The 18,376-nt window shown below is 38.1% G+C and overlaps 3 protein-coding genes and 1 long non-coding RNA gene across 5 annotated transcripts; 3 read left to right on the plus strand and 1 right to left on the minus strand.

Moving 5' to 3' along the window:
• The first annotated feature begins 458 nt into the window (after window positions 1-458).
• Window positions 459-6,116, plus strand: LOC127945930 (bifunctional coenzyme A synthase-like). The gene is made up of 10 exons (XM_052542128.1): window positions 459-640; window positions 1,530-2,238; window positions 2,766-2,980; window positions 3,732-3,863; window positions 4,383-4,572; window positions 4,692-4,756; window positions 4,838-4,922; window positions 5,007-5,104; window positions 5,344-5,490; window positions 5,586-6,116. The coding sequence occupies exons 2-10, from the start codon at window positions 1,566-1,568 to the stop codon at window positions 5,655-5,657; spliced, it is 1,677 nt and encodes a 558-aa protein (XP_052398088.1). The 5' UTR covers window positions 459-640; window positions 1,530-1,565; the 3' UTR covers window positions 5,658-6,116.
• Window positions 6,078-15,450, minus strand: LOC127945926 (myosin light chain kinase, smooth muscle). 2 transcript variants are annotated; one of them, XM_052542119.1, is made up of 13 exons: window positions 15,249-15,450; window positions 14,291-14,418; window positions 13,918-14,074; window positions 13,201-13,512; window positions 12,882-12,978; window positions 12,603-12,806; window positions 12,026-12,243; window positions 7,947-8,070; window positions 7,703-7,855; window positions 7,328-7,457; window positions 7,133-7,217; window positions 6,910-7,050; window positions 6,078-6,714 (listed from the first exon to the last, which is right to left on the minus strand). In XM_052542119.1, the coding sequence occupies exons 1-13, from the start codon at window positions 15,418-15,420 to the stop codon at window positions 6,509-6,511; spliced, it is 2,127 nt and encodes a 708-aa protein (XP_052398079.1). In that variant the 5' UTR covers window positions 15,421-15,450; the 3' UTR covers window positions 6,078-6,508. The 2 variants fall into 2 exon arrangements, with proteins under 2 accessions (XP_052398079.1, XP_052398080.1); XM_052542120.1 differs by lacking the exon at window positions 15,249-15,450 and adding an exon at window positions 14,511-14,703 and having other exon boundaries at window positions 14,291-14,438.
• On the plus strand, window positions 9,072-11,695 carry LOC127945948 (uncharacterized). Its single transcript, XM_052542161.1, has 5 exons — window positions 9,072-9,485; window positions 10,041-10,134; window positions 10,407-10,511; window positions 10,904-11,059; window positions 11,300-11,695. The coding sequence occupies exons 1-5, from the start codon at window positions 9,295-9,297 to the stop codon at window positions 11,588-11,590; spliced, it is 837 nt and encodes a 278-aa protein (XP_052398121.1). The 5' UTR covers window positions 9,072-9,294; the 3' UTR covers window positions 11,591-11,695.
• LOC127945956 (uncharacterized) lies at window positions 15,230-15,655 on the plus strand. Its single transcript, XR_008150983.1, has 2 exons — window positions 15,230-15,369; window positions 15,444-15,655. It is a non-coding gene; the product is annotated as an uncharacterized LOC127945956 (long non-coding RNA).
• Window positions 15,656-18,376: the final 2,721 nt, after the last annotated feature.

Here is an 18,376-nt window from a genome sequence, read left to right on the forward strand (position 1 = left end):
GTTTTAATACATGTTTAGTAGTCTGCCATAAAGAAATTCAGTCAAATGCCTTCCAATTGAAATATTTACAGTAGCCTATATTAGAGCCTTCTTCAAGATTAGAAGAATGTATTGCACAAATATGTGAAGATATTTCAATGTATTTCTGGATAATAACCCTCATTAGAGCTTGATCTGAAAAGTGGGTTTATTTCAGGAATAAATTTTATATGCTGATAAAAGCGTGTAGCTAATTCATTATATCTGGTACAGAAAAACTTACTGTACAATATCATGCAGTTATGTAAACCGTAAAACAAATTGTTGACACAAAACATGAGGCACTTATGTAAAATGTGTTAAAATGTGCTCTAAGATAAGATGAGAAATGTTAATGTTTGACGAGGAAGTGAAAGGCGCTAAACTACATTTCCCATGATTCATTCGGGAAGGAACTCCCTCTGTTGTCTGTTAGCCAATCACCAGTCAGTATTCCTGCACATGGCCGTCTAGGTCAACTGGACGTGAGTTCGCTTTGCTGAGCAAAACATTAGTGTTTTATATAGTCATTATGACGAAGACTGATACCAGACAGTTATCTTCTGCAACAATATTCCACATTTAGCATTTTTCAACATCCTGAGCGGCAGAGTATACTCAGGTAACGTTAGGTTTTGCTCATAGTAGTCTGACGTTACAGTATGTTGTTCCGGATCAACTTTGTTGTTTTGGGAACAAACGGGAATTATTTAAGGATAGATATAAGAAAATTAACTGTTTTTCAACGTCCGTAGTTGCTGTAAATAAATAAAGCATTCAATGTAGTCTCTCTGCATGTGTATGAAATTCCTCTAATCTTTTATTTTTCGCCTTATTTTAAATTATTTTTTATGTTTATTGGATTTTAATCAAAAGTTTCTCAACTGAGAACAATATGTCTCTTCTATCCTATTCTATTGTAATTATTAAGGTAATTTGTGTCATGTTTTATTGAATGAAAATTCGTGTTTCTAATTATTATGGCATTTTTTGTCACGTTTCATTGACTTGCATGACACATATAAGAGCTATATTTTAAAAGATTCTTTTTACCAGTTTTTATTGAATTAATCAAAATTTGTATCATTCCAATTATTACAGATTTTTCTCTCTCTCATGTTTTATGGAACTATTCTAATAAAAATTATCATGATTCATTTGGGAGTTATTTTTTTTATAGATTCATTTTATTTTAATTATTAGAGTTATTTTTGACAGGTTTTATTCATGCAACACAGTTTAATCAGTGTGCAAATTGCAAAACTCAGGTAGGAGGTAGAAAATTCAAGGTAGAAAAATATGCATGTGTTTACTTACAAATTACAAGTAGCCTACTTAAAACAATTTAAAGTTGCGATATGTAAATAATTGTATATTTATTTACATTTATTTATTTGGCAGATTTTTGTGCATATAAATTGCATTCAAGATATACATTTTCATAAGTATCTCTTTACTGAACTGCATAAATAATGTGTTAATTTGAATCAGATCTGTATTATATCTTTCAGTGTCTAAGATCAGAAAGTCACCATCAGCTGTCAATCATGTCCATGTTCAGCACCGGTATCCTGGTCCTTACATCTCCGTTACACGTCCTCCCTCTCCGCATCGCTCCTGTCCTCACGTCTGCTGCCCAGGTGGTCGAGCGCACACTGTACGTCCATCTGCACCCCGGTCTCAACCTGAGCACAGGTGGGCAGGTGCGGCCCGTCTACATCCCACCCCTGGTGGATCTCTGCACTCTCATCTCCCGCCTTTACAGCAATGCTGCTGACATTTGTGCGCACCTTGACGTCAGGGTGCTGCTCAGTAATGTCCGCACCCAATCGGCGGCATTGAGAGGAAACAACGGTCCTTTTCCCACCCCACAGACGCTATCCCACTCGCCAGAAGTTGTGCTCACAGATTTCCCTATTCAGGATTCAGGCCAGTCCTCGCTGGTCACCCAGTGCTTGCAGAAGTACACGGGCTACTGCTATGACTGCAACCCGAGTCTCTCATCGGTGCTTTTGTACCCACGACTAAAAGAAGTCGAGGAAGATGATGATAGAGGAGGAAGTCGTGCACAATTAAAACCTTTAGAGACATTCAGTGATGTGGTGGTTGGCGGCACTTTTGACCGTCTGCATGGGGCACACAAGACTCTGCTGAATATTTCCTGTCTGATGGCCAACAGACGCTTTGTCATTGGCGTGTGTGACCAGGAACTACTAAAAAGTAAGTGGGGACCCTCTAGAAAGCTTTGAAAGAATAGTTCAGCCAACAATGAAAATTGTTCCTTCATTGGAGCAGATTTGCTCACCAATGGATCCTTTGCAGTGAATGGGTGCCGTCAGAATGGGAGTTAAAACAGCTGATTAAACATTTATAAAAAAATGTCTTTATGGTTTTGTTTCCTATGAACACAAGACATGAACTGATGGACTGGAGTGTTGTGGATTACTTGTGCATTATTTTGATGTTTTTATCAGCTGTTTGGACTCTCATTCTGACGGCACCCATTCACTGCTGAGGATGCATTGGTGAGCAAGTGATGACATGCTAAATCTGTTCAAAGAAGCTCTAAAGAAGCTTTAAAAGTTTATCTATGTGGTGGTTGGACGAATGTGTAGTAGATTTTGAGACGTTTTGCCACCATTGTTTTCAACTGATAACGACTTGGAAATGTGTCAAAACAGTTTGAACTGCAAAAAAAAGGTCTATTTTTGTAGTAATTTCTTAAATGTGTTCTGCTTTTTGTGTAGATAAGGTCTTGAAGGAGTTGATAGAGCCGTATTATCAGCGAGTGCAGAAGCTCCAGGACTTTCTGAACGATGTAAAACCATCGCTCAAGTACGAAATCGTTCCTCTCTCCGAGCCCTTCGGCCCGTCCATAAGCGACCCTGAGCTGCAGTGCATTGTGGTCAGTGAGGAGACGAGGAAAGGGGGTGAAGCTGTCAACAGGAAGCGTGCGGAAAATGTGAGGATGTTATTGGTTGTCATCCGACGCCTATAAAATTTTTACAGTTAGACCAGAGAACCACAACCATACAGTAGTTCAAAATGTATTCGGACACTTAAACTGTGGTTATGTTAGCAAAACAAATATATACAGTCCTTCAAAAGTTCAGGGTCAGTTAGAATTTTTTCAAAGAGCTTAATACTATTATTAAGCAAGGATGAATTAAACTGATCAAAGGTGACAGTAAAAATATTTACTAAATAGATTTCGGTTTCAAATAAACATTGTTCTTTTGAACTTTCTATTCATCAAAGAATCCTGAAAAAAAAAAAAGGATCAAGGTTTCTCAACATAAATCTTTCTTAAGCAGCGAATCAGCATGTAAGAATGATTTCTGAAGATCATGTGAAACTAAAGACTGGAGGAATGATGCTGAAAATTCAGCTGCGCATCACAGGAATAAATTACATTTTACTATATATTCAAACAGAAAACAGCTATTTTAAATTGTAATAATATTTCATAATATTACAGCTTTAAGTGTATTTTTTAATCAAATAAATTCTGTATAAAGCTTATCTTTCTCGTGAAGTTTAATATGGAAAGGTTTAATCCTCGGTAAGTCATAAACTAGACATGTGTGATCTTTGAACTTAATTATCCGTGTGACTTCAGTGTGCTCGTGACCAAAGTGACCCGAGTGCGTTTGGACTTTGCTGTTGTTAATGCTTCACCATTAGTATGAGATTAAGTGGTCTTTTCTGTGCAGGGATTGGCTGAACTGGTTCTGTACGAGATCCAGCTGTTGAAAGATGCCCATCATGCTGACATCGAGGAGGAGAAGATCAGTTCCTCCAGCCTGAGAACAAGATTGCTGGGCACGCTTCTCAAACATCCATCTGTACGAACATTTATCTTAATTTATAGTACTTACAATTCCACAATCACATAATGCACTTCATGCATTTGTCCATAACGGTCCATATTTATATTTGTCTTTGTAAACATGACGAGGCGAATTTAACTTTGTGTTATTATTGGAAAGAAGACTTTTCCATGAGGACTTAATATATATATTATGTTCTAATTCAGGATGAATTGTTACAAAGAAAGCAATTAAGCACAAAAAACATCTGTTTAGCAAAAAGAGTGACAGAACTTGTCTTCTCTTCCTTAGCAATGGGCGCTCAGACATTCATTTAAAGAATCATGGCATTATGACTGCTGTGTAATTTAATGAGGACCATTCAGTCATGTGCATGTTGGTCATGTGATGCATGGTTTAGCTCAGCTGCTATTGCTTTCTCCATTGCCATTCTTTTTTAGATGATGTATTTAGTCATATAAAGTACCATTCAAAAGTATGGGGTAGGTAAGATTTTCTTGCTCACCAAGGTTGCATTTATTTGTTCAAAAACAGCCACAGCCAGATCTGCCTCTGGATCCGTATGTGATTGGTCTGACGGGCGGCAGCGGGTCGGGAAAGAGCTCTATAGCACACAGACTGGAGGCTCTCGGCGCTGTGAGGATTGACTGTGATCAGCTCGGTCACGAGGCCTACCTGCCGGGAACATCCGCCTATTATAAGGTCATCCAGGAGTTCGGCCCAGGTACAGAGAGGAGATGTGTATAGTCACCGAATGGATCTGAGTTTATAACTGGCCTGCACTTATCCCCTAGAGAAAATTTGAAAAATGTAAGTGTTTTTTTGGGTTTCTTTTGCCATCAGATATTCTTAATGAGGATAAGACCATCAACAGAAGAGTACTGGGTGGAAAAGTATTTGGTAACCAGGTAATTTAACTCCACTGATAAATATAATTGAAACCAGAACACATCTTCCGTCCTGTTTACATTATGCGTTTTTTTTTTTAGGATCGTCTGAAAGCTCTGACAGATATTGTGTGGCCTGAGATTGCCCTGCTGGTGAAAACAAAAATCAAACATGCAAAAGAACAGGGTGAAGCATTTATCACTCTCAGCTCATGCTCTATCTGGACTTTTTCTGTTTCAAGTGGGGTTAAATCTCACTTCTTGTTTTCAGGGAAGCGTGTTTGCGTGGTGGATGCGGCCGTGTTGCTGGAGGCGGGATGGACATACTTGGTGCATGAGGTTTGGGTGGCAACCATCCCAGAGGAAGAGGTGCTAAAGCTTTAATATAGAGACATTTGTTATTTGTTTATTTTTATACTGTGAGGTCGAAAGGCCTGAGACCATATTCAGGGATTTAAACATTATAAAAAATAAAAACAGCATTTTGAAAATTAAAAACAAAGCCTGATATAGATTAAATATTTCATTGTGCATCTTTCTTTCATCCTGCTATACATGTAACAATATTAGGGCATTCTAGATGTGTTAACTCGCTCTCTCGGTCTCAGGCAGTGAAGCGTATAGTCCAGCGTGACGGTGTGAAGGAGGAAGATGCCTTAAGGAGACTGAAGAGCCAGTGGACGAATGCAAAGCTGATAGAACATGCTAACGTAGTGCTGTGCACACTGTGGGAACCTGACGTTACTCAGAGACAGGTACACACGCCAGTCCACGACAGACTCGATGGATGGGGGGCTTTATTAACCTCAAAACATGCAACCAATCATTAAATGCGTGCATGTTTCCCCAGGTGTTGAAAGCCTGGAGTCTCTTACAGCAGCGGATTCAGAAGAGTCCAGAAGAAATCAAATCTTCACCCTGAGAAAGGCTTGCGTCATGTACTGTGTTTCAAACATCTGTAATCTTCATAAGCAAATGAGCCAGTTCCAGTTCTTATGCAGTTCAAATAGATTAGCTACAGAAAACACGTTGAGAACTTTTAATAGATCTGCAATATACGGTCTACTACTTGTTCTTAAGGCAGTTGTTAAAGTGTCATATTTGGTTGTTGCAATGCCATTTACTTTTCTAAACCCAGTGAAGGTTATTTTCAGTAGAAAAGGGTTTGACAGTGATTGTGGTGTAGAGTATACATGCTCTGAAAGAGATAGTGCCTCCTGAAGACCACAGTTAAGTGAATGTCAGATTAACCCATAACAGACCAATTGGTCAGGGATTGTAGGCAGATTAACAAAACGACTGATGTATTCATGGATTAGCCATTCCCAAAAAAAAAAAAAAACATTTCATAAAACTTAAAATAAAATTTATTCTTCACTTACACATGCATGTACAAATGTTACTTTTTAAAAATGTCTTTGTCTTAAACTAAACAAGTCAATTCATGCCCAAGTGCTGCAGAAAAAAAAAAAAAAAAAAAAAAAACCTGTGCTCAATCTTAATTCGTAAGTGGCTAAAAACGTTCAAACCAGGGAAAGTGATAGAAATAAAACCTGAAGCTAACATTAAGATTGTGAAGCAAATGGTGACTTAAAGCCCAACAAAAAGAACAATTCAGAAATTGTGAATTACAACAGCTTCTAGTGACATCAAACATGTGGATCGTTTAAAAGCACTTTTTTTTCCAGCATCATTTTTGTACATGGTTCCAAACATTGTTTCACTTCAGAAATCGTCCATTTTCTTCACACTCAACATCATCGATTAGATATTCTAGGGTTGCACGGTGAGTCTGGCTGAACACAGTGCCTGCCCAAGGCTGTTGGACGCACAGCATTTGTAAATCCCAGAATCCCCTGGTTGTACTTGAGCAAGGGTGAGTGTGCAAGTGCCGTTCTGATCATAATTCATCTGAACGCGCCCGGTCTTCTCCAGCGTTGCATCATCAAACAGCCAGACCACATCAGGGTAAGGATAACCTGTAAACAATGGTCCAATAAAAAGCCCTACTTCAGAGTTGTACTGCAGGAGGATTTTGAAAAGACGCAGCAATTTTAAACGGTCACATTAGCCATGCATTTTCATTTCTGCAGGTTTGCAGAAGTGTTTGCTATCACCCATTTTCAAAAACATCAAAAATGCTTTTTTGCCAAACATTGTAAGCAAAACTGTACCTTGTATTGTACAAGCCAGGTGCACCGTGGCTCCGCAGCTCTCCGTGACGTCATGCAGGGCTCGATAGAAACGTGGTTCACTCCACAACTGTTTTTCCAGAGATGCCACAGTTTGTTCGGCTTCTTCCCCCAGAGCATTCACTGAAAAGGTGACAGGGACATCATAAGAGGGCAAACCAAGAGAACTGCATAAATGTGTAATGGCTTTCTAAACACTGCTTACCATCTACAGAAATGGGAGAATGCAGTGCATCAGATTTGCTGCCGCGAACCATCCTCTTCAGCGCAAGCAGGGCTTTACCGGTTTTCTAAGAGACCAAACCGATGGGTGCATGGTTATCAATTTAAAAAAAAAAAAAACAGGAACCACCAGAGGTCTTGATTCTAAAACGGCAGAGGGGAATTTAAAATGTCATACCTTCCATTTCTGTCGGGCCAGGAACCTTCTTATCTTGTCTTTGTTAAGGGATTTATTTGATCTGGAGTTCGATTCCTCAAATAAAGCTATCCAGGGATGAGCCAATGCTTCCTCACATGATAGTCTTGTTCTAGGGGGTGTAAAAATGGAATAAACTCTGAATATAACAAGAGTGATTTGTGACACTTGCCATTTATAGTTTGCCATAACCATTTTGCACGACCGTTGACTGAAAATCATAACTTATATTATAGACCTAAATGAAAACTGAAAATAAGAAAAAAAAAAACAATTATACTAAAACAACACTGTTACAGATCATTAGCAGAATATAAACATGCATGTGACCATGCCAATTTCTCGATTCCCATTTACCTCGGATCCTTCCTCAGGAGACTGCGGATGAAATCTTTGGCTTCACCGGTGATGTCATCAAAACCCTCAGGGTTAAAATCCCATTCCCCTGCAGTAACCAGAGCTAAGGTTTCGGCGTCGCTGTTTCCCTGGAATGGAGACTCACCACTCAGTCTGGGAAACAGTGGATAAAGAATTGAAAGAGCACATTTAGTAAATAGAAATTGAGGTGGAGGCCATAAACTGCTTCATTCTAAGTCCTTACAGGATGTAGCAGATGACGCCAATGCTCCACATGTCAGTGGAGATATCTACAGGCTCATAATTGACTACCTCTGGGGCCACAAACTCTGGAGTCCCATGCAACACCATCAGATGTTTACCGGGCTCTGAAAAAGCAAAAAATTAAAAACTATTTTGTACAATATACATAACATGCAAATGAAAGTCACTCATATGAGAAGTGGTTATTTGAAGTTTGATACTGACAGTTTAATTCCAAGACCGGATAATTAAAATCAAGTTTTTAAAACCTGTACAAAAATCCATACACCGTTTCTAAAAACCATGCACTGCAGCCACAGAGCATGGCTCCTCCCTAAACACAAGTTACTACATCTACAGTTTGCTAGCTAGCTATGCCTGCATCATTGGTTATAATTTACAAAACAGCTCTGTATCCTCTGTTTTATGGTGTCTCCTTTATTTATACACCTTTTACCTGTTTCTTTATTATTCTCAGGTAGGTAAGGAAAGTCGACCCTGGACAAAACTATAAGCATTTCAAAAATACTTACATCTTGCTCAGTAGACTTCCCTGTGGTCAGTTCTTGCTTACGGCTCTTAAATTACTACTCTTGCAGACCATAACTTGTCAATAATAAATTACAAGTTTTATTCAAGTTAACAAAAGTTATATCAAAGTACAATAGTAAAGTTACAAAATCAAGGTATAATCAGCTGTTATCAGGCGTCGAGGGATACTGTGCTTGTTCAGTATCCCTCGACGCCTGAAACCAGCTGATTATACCTTGATTTTGGTATAAAGAGGAAAAAAGAAAACTGAAGACATTTCATATTATAGAACGGTTTAAGTAAATCGTAGTTAGTTTTATCCCCCTTTCTCTTCTCTGCATCCCCCCGTTTTATGTTCTGTATTGAATTAGATTTCTGCAATGAATAAAAAAGGAAATTAAAATGTCCATTGTCCAACAGACATGCACTGAGTGTAATGCTGATCCACGTCGACAGATGGCAGTGCTGGTATTCTTAAAGCACACGAAGCGCGAGAGAACTACTTAAAACCACTTTAAAGCTACTTGATTAAATGACTGCGTTTTGATATAAGTGAGCTTAAATACTAGGGGAGTACATTAAAATGGTCTTAACAAAAACGACATAGGCTTATAAGGCTTGATGTAGTGAATGGGGATTCGTTTAAGTGTGGCGGATCCATAGACAGTAACAGATCGGATTCGGTCGGAAACCGCGCGGTTACGTGATTACGTAACATCCGTCAAAAACAAAGTCAGGCGCGAATGGTAGTGTTCGCGGATTAGTGGTTACAATAAATGAAGATTGTTTTAGAGACAGTCCTCTAGTCGTCACGGATTATGGATCGTTCTAAACGGAAACGGAAACCTTCGCTTCGAGCCGCACAGAGCCTGTCAACGAAACGGGAAAGTAAACGAGTTAGCGAAAGAACTAGCATCAACCTTGGCGGAGCTTTCGAGCGATGGAGACAGCTCAGAGATCTCATGGGATTTAAGAGCGACCCACAGCTGGCTTTCTTCTTGCTGGACAGGTTAGATATCTTAGTTGCGGGATGGATACCAAGGACTGTAGACAGACACCTAGCAAATGTGATCAGTTTCGGTGACCGTTTGGTGTAACATCAAGTAGTATGGTGCCAGCTATTGTTAAAAAAAAAAAAATAAAAAAAAATTAAAAGCCACATATCCCAAACACTTCAAGCAGCCTAGTTGGAACAGTGCGCATTTTACAAATGGTTTTACTCTCCCATTACCAAATTTCATCATAAGTCTTACTACTAAATAAATTGCATAAATAATGCAAACAAGTCATTTGTCATTTATCACCTTTAAGACATTTAATCAGCCCGATACCGATAACAGGAAGTGGAGCATTTATCGTCCTAAACCGATATGGTGCCCAATATATATAGTGCATCCCTACGAGTAAAGAAACTAAATTAATATTTTATTGTAAAATGTATACCAGTAACAGTTCAATTTAAAACTTTTAATTTCTTTTTTTACAGAAATATATAGTGTAGGTCAGGTAGGTGTAGTTCAGAGTTCATATTTTAATTTTTTTTTCGTCATTTTCATTTATTAAGGGTGTGTGGTGAACCTCTTTCACAAGACAATTCCAGTGAAACTCCGAGAAAGAGAGGAAAACGGCAGAAGTCAACATCCGCGCTGAAATCTGAGGTTTGTAAATTCGGGTAAATTGGGGCACTTTGCTAATGAGATAACTGGGGCAAGAAAAAAAAAAAAATAAAGTATCCTGAATTACTAAGGAAAAAAAACAAAAAAAAAAACAAATGCATCACAATGGAGGGTTTGTTGGGTCAGTCAACCCATGCCACACTCTTTAATGGTTATTTGCTATAGTTAACTGTAACTCATTAAACCATTAGAGCTTGTGTGCATTTGGTTTACACTGCATCTGATACAATTATCCGAAACATGAATTGTCATAGGTGACACGGAGCAATTCACCTCAGCCTAGTCCAGATCCCCAGTCCACAGACGTTGAGGTCCGTGGGATCGGCTACGACGTCCCTCCCCTATGGCTTTATCAGCCGGTAAGTGCGCACACATATGCTAGTTGTGTGACCAGGTTGTGCCACAATTGCATTGGTTTGCAGTGCAGCACTTAATTTATTGCAAAGTTTAAATTCCTGCAAACATTTTGGTTCCAACTGTTTGACACTCAATTCCAACTTTGTAGTTAGTTTATAAACCAATTTCCATGTTCTGGCAGAAATTCAACAAATGTAGTCAAGCCTATATTTGGAAAATCTTGTGATTTTTAAAATTTTGGAATTGGAAGTTAGTAAATCTAGTCTTTTTAATGCACACTTGATTCATAACTGTGGAAACAGACCAATTGGATATCAATTTATATTAAAATGTAAAGTTGTGGCGAACACAACTGCATTATAACTTGCATGCATCCCCATTTTCTGGCATGTAGGATAAACAAGCACATCCTGAACGACTAATGGAGGATGGATCAGACTCTGATGTCAGGATGGGTTACAACCAGGAACAAAACTGCATGATGGAGCAGAGTTCCTCTTTGAGCACAAATACGGAGGAAGACTACGCAGTGCTCTGGGAGGAGAGAAAGGTTGGTAAAAATGGGACCGACGAGTGGAAAGTTTAGAAATGCCTACCATGGCATTAATGTATGCTGGACACTTGTTAGCTGCTTTTCCTTTCCTCTATAAAAATGCTAATTTTGCAAAGGAATGCACACAAGGGTACTTTGTCTATGAACATTTAAGCGTTAAATATCCTTTTTTAATATAAAAGTTTAGGATCAATAATTCACTCCAAACTGCTTACTGATTATTTTTCGGTCTTGTAGGATGAACTCGCACAGACTACCCTGCGATTGGAGGAACGCTTAAATGCTATGAGATCTTTGTCTGATACAGCATCTGATCCCAGTTCAATGACAGGAGGGATAGTAGACCCGAAGGAAACAAAATGGGTGGTCAACAAATCCAGTTTGACGGGACTGTTCAGAACCTGCCACCAGTGTGGAGAGCCGGTTCTGGAATTTAAAACATTAACATCTGGAAGTCTGATCCGGATTCAGTGGGAATGCTCAAAGGGACATCTCATGTGGCTCTTCCCCAACCACAACCCAACATAACACAAAGACAGGGATGAATGTACTGCAGTTTGTCTCGCTTTGTTTGAACGGGAATGTAATAGAAATAAAGCTATGCAAAATAAAAAAAGTTGGATTTTTTCCAAACCAATTTTTTGCAGGGTTTCTACAGGTCCACGGTCTTCAATTTAGTTCCTTCGAGTAACTTTAAGGCAATAAAGTCCTAGTTTCACAGACAGGACTAGGCCATAGCTCAATTAGGACATTTCAGTAACTTATGAATGAGTCTTAAATTACTGGTGTGCATACTGAAACAAACCAAAGAGTAATTTGATTTTAATTAAAAAGGCTCCGATTTTGTTAAGGAAACAAGCGTTTACTTGCATTTAACTTAATTGTGCAGATCTTAGTCTTAAGTTTGAGCATAAAAATTATGCGGATACACCATTTTGGTACTTCAACTAAAATTTGACTCACCCAGTTTGCTGGCCAATCCAAAGTCAATGATCTTGATGAGCGTCCCAGCGCTGTTCACACAGACAATGTTCTCTGGTTTCAGGTCGAGGTGAACAATGCGTTTGCTATGAATATACTGGACTCCTTCCAGGATCTGACGCATGTAGTTCACACTGTTGGGTTCGGTGTGTTCGAAATTCTCATCTACGATCCGTTCAAACAACTCCCCACCTGCAATACTTGAATGAGGCCGAACGATTACAGGTTAGAAATGCATGCTGGCTTCATTTGTACACAAGTTTGGATTAAAAAACAAAAGTAACTTTCGCTTTAAAATTAAATAACTTGTTAGACCACTTCTAAAATTGAAAATGTTCATCATATGAGGAGCATTCTAGCAGTTAAATTAAATGCATTTTTCAATATTGATATTTCCCTTAAATTTTAAGTTAAATTGAATGTTAAAGGATAAGAGAAGTTAATGCATAACAGATCCAGAGAACACTTAAAAGATAGTGTGTATATTTGAAAAGCTATCATGTGTTACTTAAAAAAACAGAAACAAATAGATCATATGGGTTTAATATTTTTAACTCACTACTCCATAATCATGACAATCTCAGACGGGGTGTCGTAGGCTGCGAGACACTGCACCAGCTTCGGGTGGTGGATTTCTTTCATCAGTTTGATTTCTTGACGCGCTGCGGTTTTCTCTCTGGAGACACGGGCCCGGTAGAATTTCCCAGCACACACCCGACCCGTCTGCTTATGGGTCATCCTGTACACCTCCCCAAACTTCCCCCTGCGGAGGTATAAGATGATGGTTTAAACTAAAGATCGGTTTTAGATCTGATTTTATGAATAGACTTATACCCACACTCCTAGTTTTTCATGGACGTGATAATGATCCCTGGCTTTGTGTGTGGTGTCAGACACAACCTCCACACATGAGGTCACTTCCTGTTGTTGCTCACCTGTAACATTAATCTGGCTTTAATCTCTTGTTTGAGTAACACTTAACTTCCAAATGGAACACTTGCATTCTTACTGCACTGTATATACTTAATACTGCCCAAAAAGTAATAAAGCTTTTTACACAAATATTTAAGCTTCAGAAATACAATTATAATTTTATAACAGCTGTGTGCGCACATTTTGCAGGTATTTAAATGGTTTAAAACTTGGCATCTGTCTACCTGCAGTGTTCATCTCAATGCAGTCTGACTCCTCACTGGGATCACTGACTCCCGCTGCGTTATAGGCTCGTACTCTGAAGAGATACTGTCCCTGCGGGTCAAGACCAAAGTGGACCCGGTACGAGGTGTTCGGACACTGGTTAATGAGCTCAGTCCAGTCGCCGGGTTTGGATCTGTCCAGCCTCTGAAACTCCACCATGTAACCGGTGATGGCAGAACCTCCGTCAAAACACGGCCCAGACCAGGACAGAACCAGAGATGTGTGGGTCAGCTGTGACACGAACGGACACGAGGCTGGAGGGTCTGGACGATCTGGAGAGAAACGAAGACAATTGATTTGTATGCATTTTGTACAAAATGAATTTTCATGAAAAGAATGAGAAAAAAAAAAGACAATGAGAAGCAAAAATGTATTGGTTACATAAAATTTGTTAAAGGAAAAAAAAAAAAAAAAAAAAACACTTCTAAAACCATTTTAAAAAGCCAATTCAGAAAATATATATATACACACATTTTAAAATTATTAAAAATGACAAGTACATAACTTCTAAATCTTGGCCTAAAAATGGAAAAAAGTCGAAGTAAAAAAGCTAAGGAGAAAAAAATGGTACTAAAATAACAAGTGAGAACAAGACAATTTGACTACTGCCAGTTATGCAATCCCAACATATATACGCTGACTAAGGACTAAAGCAATCTAGATTTGAAAGTTCTCACCAATGACTCTGAGGCTTATGGTCCAGTGAGCGATGCCTCCTCGGTTACAAACAAAAAGAGAATAACTTCCCACATCTACAGGAAGGACTTTAGAGAGAACAAGGGTGCTGCTACTGCTGGTGTTCGTCACACACACTCGCGGTCCCTCCAACACAACCTAATGAGAAACGTGCACACTGAGAATATAAAAACAAGCTTTTTCTTCCCCTCTAATTCCATTTATCCCGGTTCAATGACTTTCAAATAAACTGGTGTGTTGTGGTGGACTCATGAAGTCAGTTCTTAGGTCCACACAGGTGTCCTACCATAGGAACCACAGGTGTGAAGAATCACATTAATTAAACAGGTGTTCCACTTCACAAACTGCTCAGACCTTTTCACTGTCATGAATCCAGCAGGAAGCCACCGGCCCAGAGCTTCTGAAGCGGCAGTGCAGTCGAGCGCTTGCTCCAACACAAGCCACAACCTCCTGCTGGGGATCCAAAAACTCAGCTACTGCACCTGGAGAACAGAAGGAGAATCTACTGACACACACAGACTGAAGTAGTTCTGCTCCTTAAACCACAATATGGATACTCCATATTCACAAGTACCTCATTTCTCCTGTAAGACCTCGCTGATTGTGGCTGAACCTTAAATGGTTAGCAACGCATTAACATCTAACTGAAGGCAAAACTAAAATAACTCAGAAAATTACACACTCCTGAACTACAGCTGGCTGTTTGAAACACAAACTCACAAATTTAAACAAGACATGTACCTATAGATATGGCTCATCAGTCATGTGACTTGCAATGGGATGGGGAGGGGGTAATGAAATCTGGCATATAATTAACTAGTTAGACACAGCAGGCCTCTGTGATTGGCTACAGGTATAAATGAAACCGTCTGAATGCAATTTATACAAATCCATTTCCAAACCCACATTCTACCCTGCATTAACATTTAATAGATAGAGAGAGATCAATAAGCAGCACACATTATTGATACTCAAATGTTTCTTGAGCATTACATCAGCATATTAGAATGATTTCTGAAGGTCATGTGACACTGAAGACTGGAGTAATGACGCTGAAAATATAAATAAATATTTATTCATGAATAAATGACATTTTTACAATATATTCAAATAGGAAAAGTTATTTTAAATCGTACATTTTCACAATATTACCGTTTTTTTAATATTTTTTTTTTAAATCAAATAATGCAGTCTTGGAGCATAAGAGACTTAAAAAAAAAAAAAAAAAAAAAAAAAGTTTAAACATGATGAAGTTAAAAGTGGTTTAAAGAGGACTCATCTATGGGAATTAGTAACATGTAATCACTCTCACCTGATTCCTGACAGCTCTGCTCTCGGTTCGATGGTTTGAATCCATTCACTGTTCTCCTCGACACATCCAGTGGAGTCTGCAATGCTGCTGAAGACTTCAGGTCAAACCTGAATGTTGAAATGTAGGTCTTCTGACTCTTTTTACTAAAGGCCATTATTATACTATGATTCATCGATTTCAATACTCTTCTTTCAGATTTGCATGTCTTCTATTTCTCTCACTGCTTCATGCAGTAGTCTTGTTCTACTTGATGTCACAGGAAACAGCAGATGTCATCAGGTCGAGCACAGAAGTGGTTTGAGGGGGAGAGATACGAGCCAAGCTCACATAGATGAAATGGGCAGGGCTTCCATACATGGCTTGTCACCGAAAACAAAGAAATAATAAACACAGTTTCCATGAAAATATGCACAGATGTGTTGGTCTCACAGACAGAAATCTATGTAGAGCTAAAACTATATTAAAACTTGGCAGACATTAAAACGGTCTTCTCTGCTCATGGGTGTGTGACATTGCTTGGTATTAGTTTGGTTGCTTTGACCTGATGTAAATCTCATATCTATTCACACACACCATATCACAAAGCATTATTATGCATTCGTTTGTGTGCGTGTTAATTTTCAAATCAATGCAATGCCTTTAAAAAATAAAAATGCTTCATTTGAAAGGCATTAGTGCTCTGGATTTAAATGCCTTTAAAGTATCTTTGTGTGGTATAAAATGTGAAACTGGTCAATAATTTGAGTAGGTACTCTACTTCACAACTGTATATAGGCATTGTAAAAGTAACTTGTTTTTATTGCGCAGATATTAGAGCTTATGGAATTCAGTAATGTTACATATCTAAATTGTTACTTCTAAAAAAATAAAATAAGTTAACAGTATAGAGCTACAGGTCTCAATTTTTGCTCTATTTTGTCTATGGGAGTAATAACTGAGAGAAGTAGGACAATGTAAAAGTCACAGGATTTCTAGAAAGCATAATAACAGAGTAATTAAAGTTATTAGCTGAATATGCAGCTTAGATAGGGTGAAGATGAGACAGGCTGTAATCTGATAACACACAAACACACTGTCCTACTAGTCATTTTTTGTCATGGGAAAATAATCACACATATGGAGATATATAGGCTAATCTACTGTTCACATTCTCAGGCATACATGTTTGAGGAATGGGGAAGAAAAAAAATAATTATGGTACACCTTTATTAACTTTCCCTTAAATGCAGTGTTTCGCAAGCTTCTTTTTTCCTTTTCTTTTTTTGGAACTAGTCTTAGGGACTTAAAAGTTACATGCAAATATATTTAATGCATCCAAGACAACTTTTTTTTAATATTTGGGAATATATTACCATATAGTATTTTGTAGAATAGAGTAAAGGGTTATACAAGTACCGTGACAAGTCTAAGTTAGTACCGAACACATAGCCAGCGTGTTTTTTTTATATGAAAGACAAGAAAAGGAACAAAAACATGTAAACAAAAACAGACCAAAATGCAGATGCATCAGACCTACTTTTCTATGTTTTGTTTTTAAAACATCTGACATGAAGGAAGGATGTGCACTTTATGTTGACTGAAGGAAGAGTACCAGATGAATCAGCAAAAAATCTTTTCGATTGACGTTTTGTTCTGTTTTTGTTTACATGTTCTCCAGTTGCAGCGCTGGGAATAACACAGCAAACAAAATAACCATCTAAACATTATGATAGAAATTATTATTAAATGATAGAAATGTCATATTTAGTATAAAATTGTAAATAACAATTTCATAATGAGGTAAAAAAACAATTTTTAGATATTAATAACTTCTGCCCAGTGTTATTTTAGCATTATTTATATACTATTATAGGTTTTTTTTTCTCTTTTTTTGTGTTTATATTAATGTCTATTTTTTTAAAATGCATAATGTGAAAATAAATGCTGCGACTAGCAGAGATAAATTAAGTTGAAGATTTTTCATATTTGATTTTATTTCGGTTACATTTTTAAGTAACGTTAACTTCTTTTTGGTTTTAGTTAACTAAACCAGCAATGCAACTGACCTTTGGAATGGAATGACCCTTTTATGTATAATATTTAAAGCAAGTAGGCTATGAAACAATGGCCAAAACAACATTTCAACACATTCAGCTGTCATCTCATCTTTTAGTTCCAACTTCCCGTCATATGATAACAAATATTCCGTTAAACTCAAATACAAAATTATTCTGTTAAAATAGAACTAGAGTGTGTAATATATATAAAATCATGAAATATATATGAAATAATAGTAAAAAAATAAATAAAATAAAAATAAACTTCTAATAAAGTAATGGCTTTTGTTTCTTTTCCGCGCTGAACCAAAAACGTCTGTTCTGGACAAGTGTTGCCAAGTCTGGAGTTTTCACGCGGAATTGGGATACATTAATACTGTTGACGCGGGTTGTTGTACATGTCCACAGATTGAAGGGACCCCAATAATGTGATACTTAATGTGAATTTTATTTCCCTCGAACCGCGATTGGCCTAGTTTTCAATAGCAATTGGGAGGGGCTTTTATTGTGAAAACCTGGCAACCTGTCAGGGTTTAAGTTTAGTGAGCAAGCATGAAATTCCCATAGACAGTAAAATAAAGGAAATTCCACGTAAGGCGAATTGCTTTTACGTCAGAAACAAATGCACGTGTGCAGGTATCACAATTACGACACTGATATATTTCCAAGAGTGAATTCCACTCACTTACCTTTAGAGGGCTCTAAAGTCGCCAAGGATACTCAGAACTACGTTGTTTCTTTATAGCAGGGGTCCTCAGATCTGGACCTCGAGATCCACTTTCCTGCAGAGTTTAGCTCTAACCCTAATCAAACACACCTGAGCATGCTAATCAATGCCAATCAACGTCTTTGGGATCATTAGAAAATCACAGGCAGGTGACTCTGATCAGGGTTGGAGCTAAACTCTGCAGTGCATTGGATCTCCAGGGCAAGATTTGAGGAACCCTGCTTTATAGCAATGGTTCACTCGGAATGAAAATAAGACTCTTATTCTGATGTTCCACTGGTGAGTAGCTGATGTAATGCTACATTTCTCCAAATCTTATGAAGAAACAAACTCATCTACATCTTGGATGCCCTGAGGGTGACTAA

The sequence above is a fragment of the Carassius gibelio genome, chromosome A24, assembly GCF_023724105.1.
Source record: "Carassius gibelio isolate Cgi1373 ecotype wild population from Czech Republic chromosome A24, carGib1.2-hapl.c, whole genome shotgun sequence".
NCBI classification, from domain to species: domain Eukaryota; kingdom Metazoa; phylum Chordata; class Actinopteri; order Cypriniformes; family Cyprinidae; genus Carassius; species Carassius gibelio.

What these genes read in the sequence shown, in the direction of transcription:
- LOC127945930 (XM_052542128.1), top strand. Translation starts at nt 1,566, where the DNA reads ATGTCCATGTTCAGCACCGGTATCCTGGTCCTTACATCTCCGTTACAC. An exon ending in TGACCAGGAACTACTAAAAA is followed by an intron (nt 2,239 to 2,765) that starts GTAAGTGGGGAC and finishes CTTTTTGTGTAG; the next exon opens with ATAAGGTCTTGAAGGAGTTG. An exon ending in CAAACATGCAAAAGAACAGG is followed by an intron (nt 4,923 to 5,006) that starts GTGAAGCATTTA and finishes TCTTGTTTTCAG; the next exon opens with GGAAGCGTGTTTGCGTGGTG.
- LOC127945948 (XM_052542161.1), top strand. Translation starts at nt 9,295, where the DNA reads ATGGATCGTTCTAAACGGAAACGGAAACCTTCGCTTCGAGCCGCACAG. An exon ending in GCTTTCTTCTTGCTGGACAG is followed by an intron (nt 9,486 to 10,040) that starts GTTAGATATCTT and finishes TCATTTATTAAG; the next exon opens with GGTGTGTGGTGAACCTCTTT. An exon ending in CCCTATGGCTTTATCAGCCG is followed by an intron (nt 10,512 to 10,903) that starts GTAAGTGCGCAC and finishes TCTGGCATGTAG; the next exon opens with GATAAACAAGCACATCCTGA.
- LOC127945926 (XM_052542119.1), bottom strand. Translation starts at nt 15,420, where the DNA reads ATGAATCATAGTATAATAATGGCCTTTAGTAAAAAGAGTCAGAAGACC. An exon ending in GGATTCATGACAGTGAAAAG is followed by an intron (nt 14,075 to 14,290) that starts GTCTGAGCAGTT and finishes GTTTCTCATTAG; the next exon opens with GTTGTGTTGGAGGGACCGCG. An exon ending in CTCCTGAGGAAGGATCCGAG is followed by an intron (nt 7,458 to 7,702) that starts GTAAATGGGAAT and finishes TACACCCCCTAG; the next exon opens with AACAAGACTATCATGTGAGG.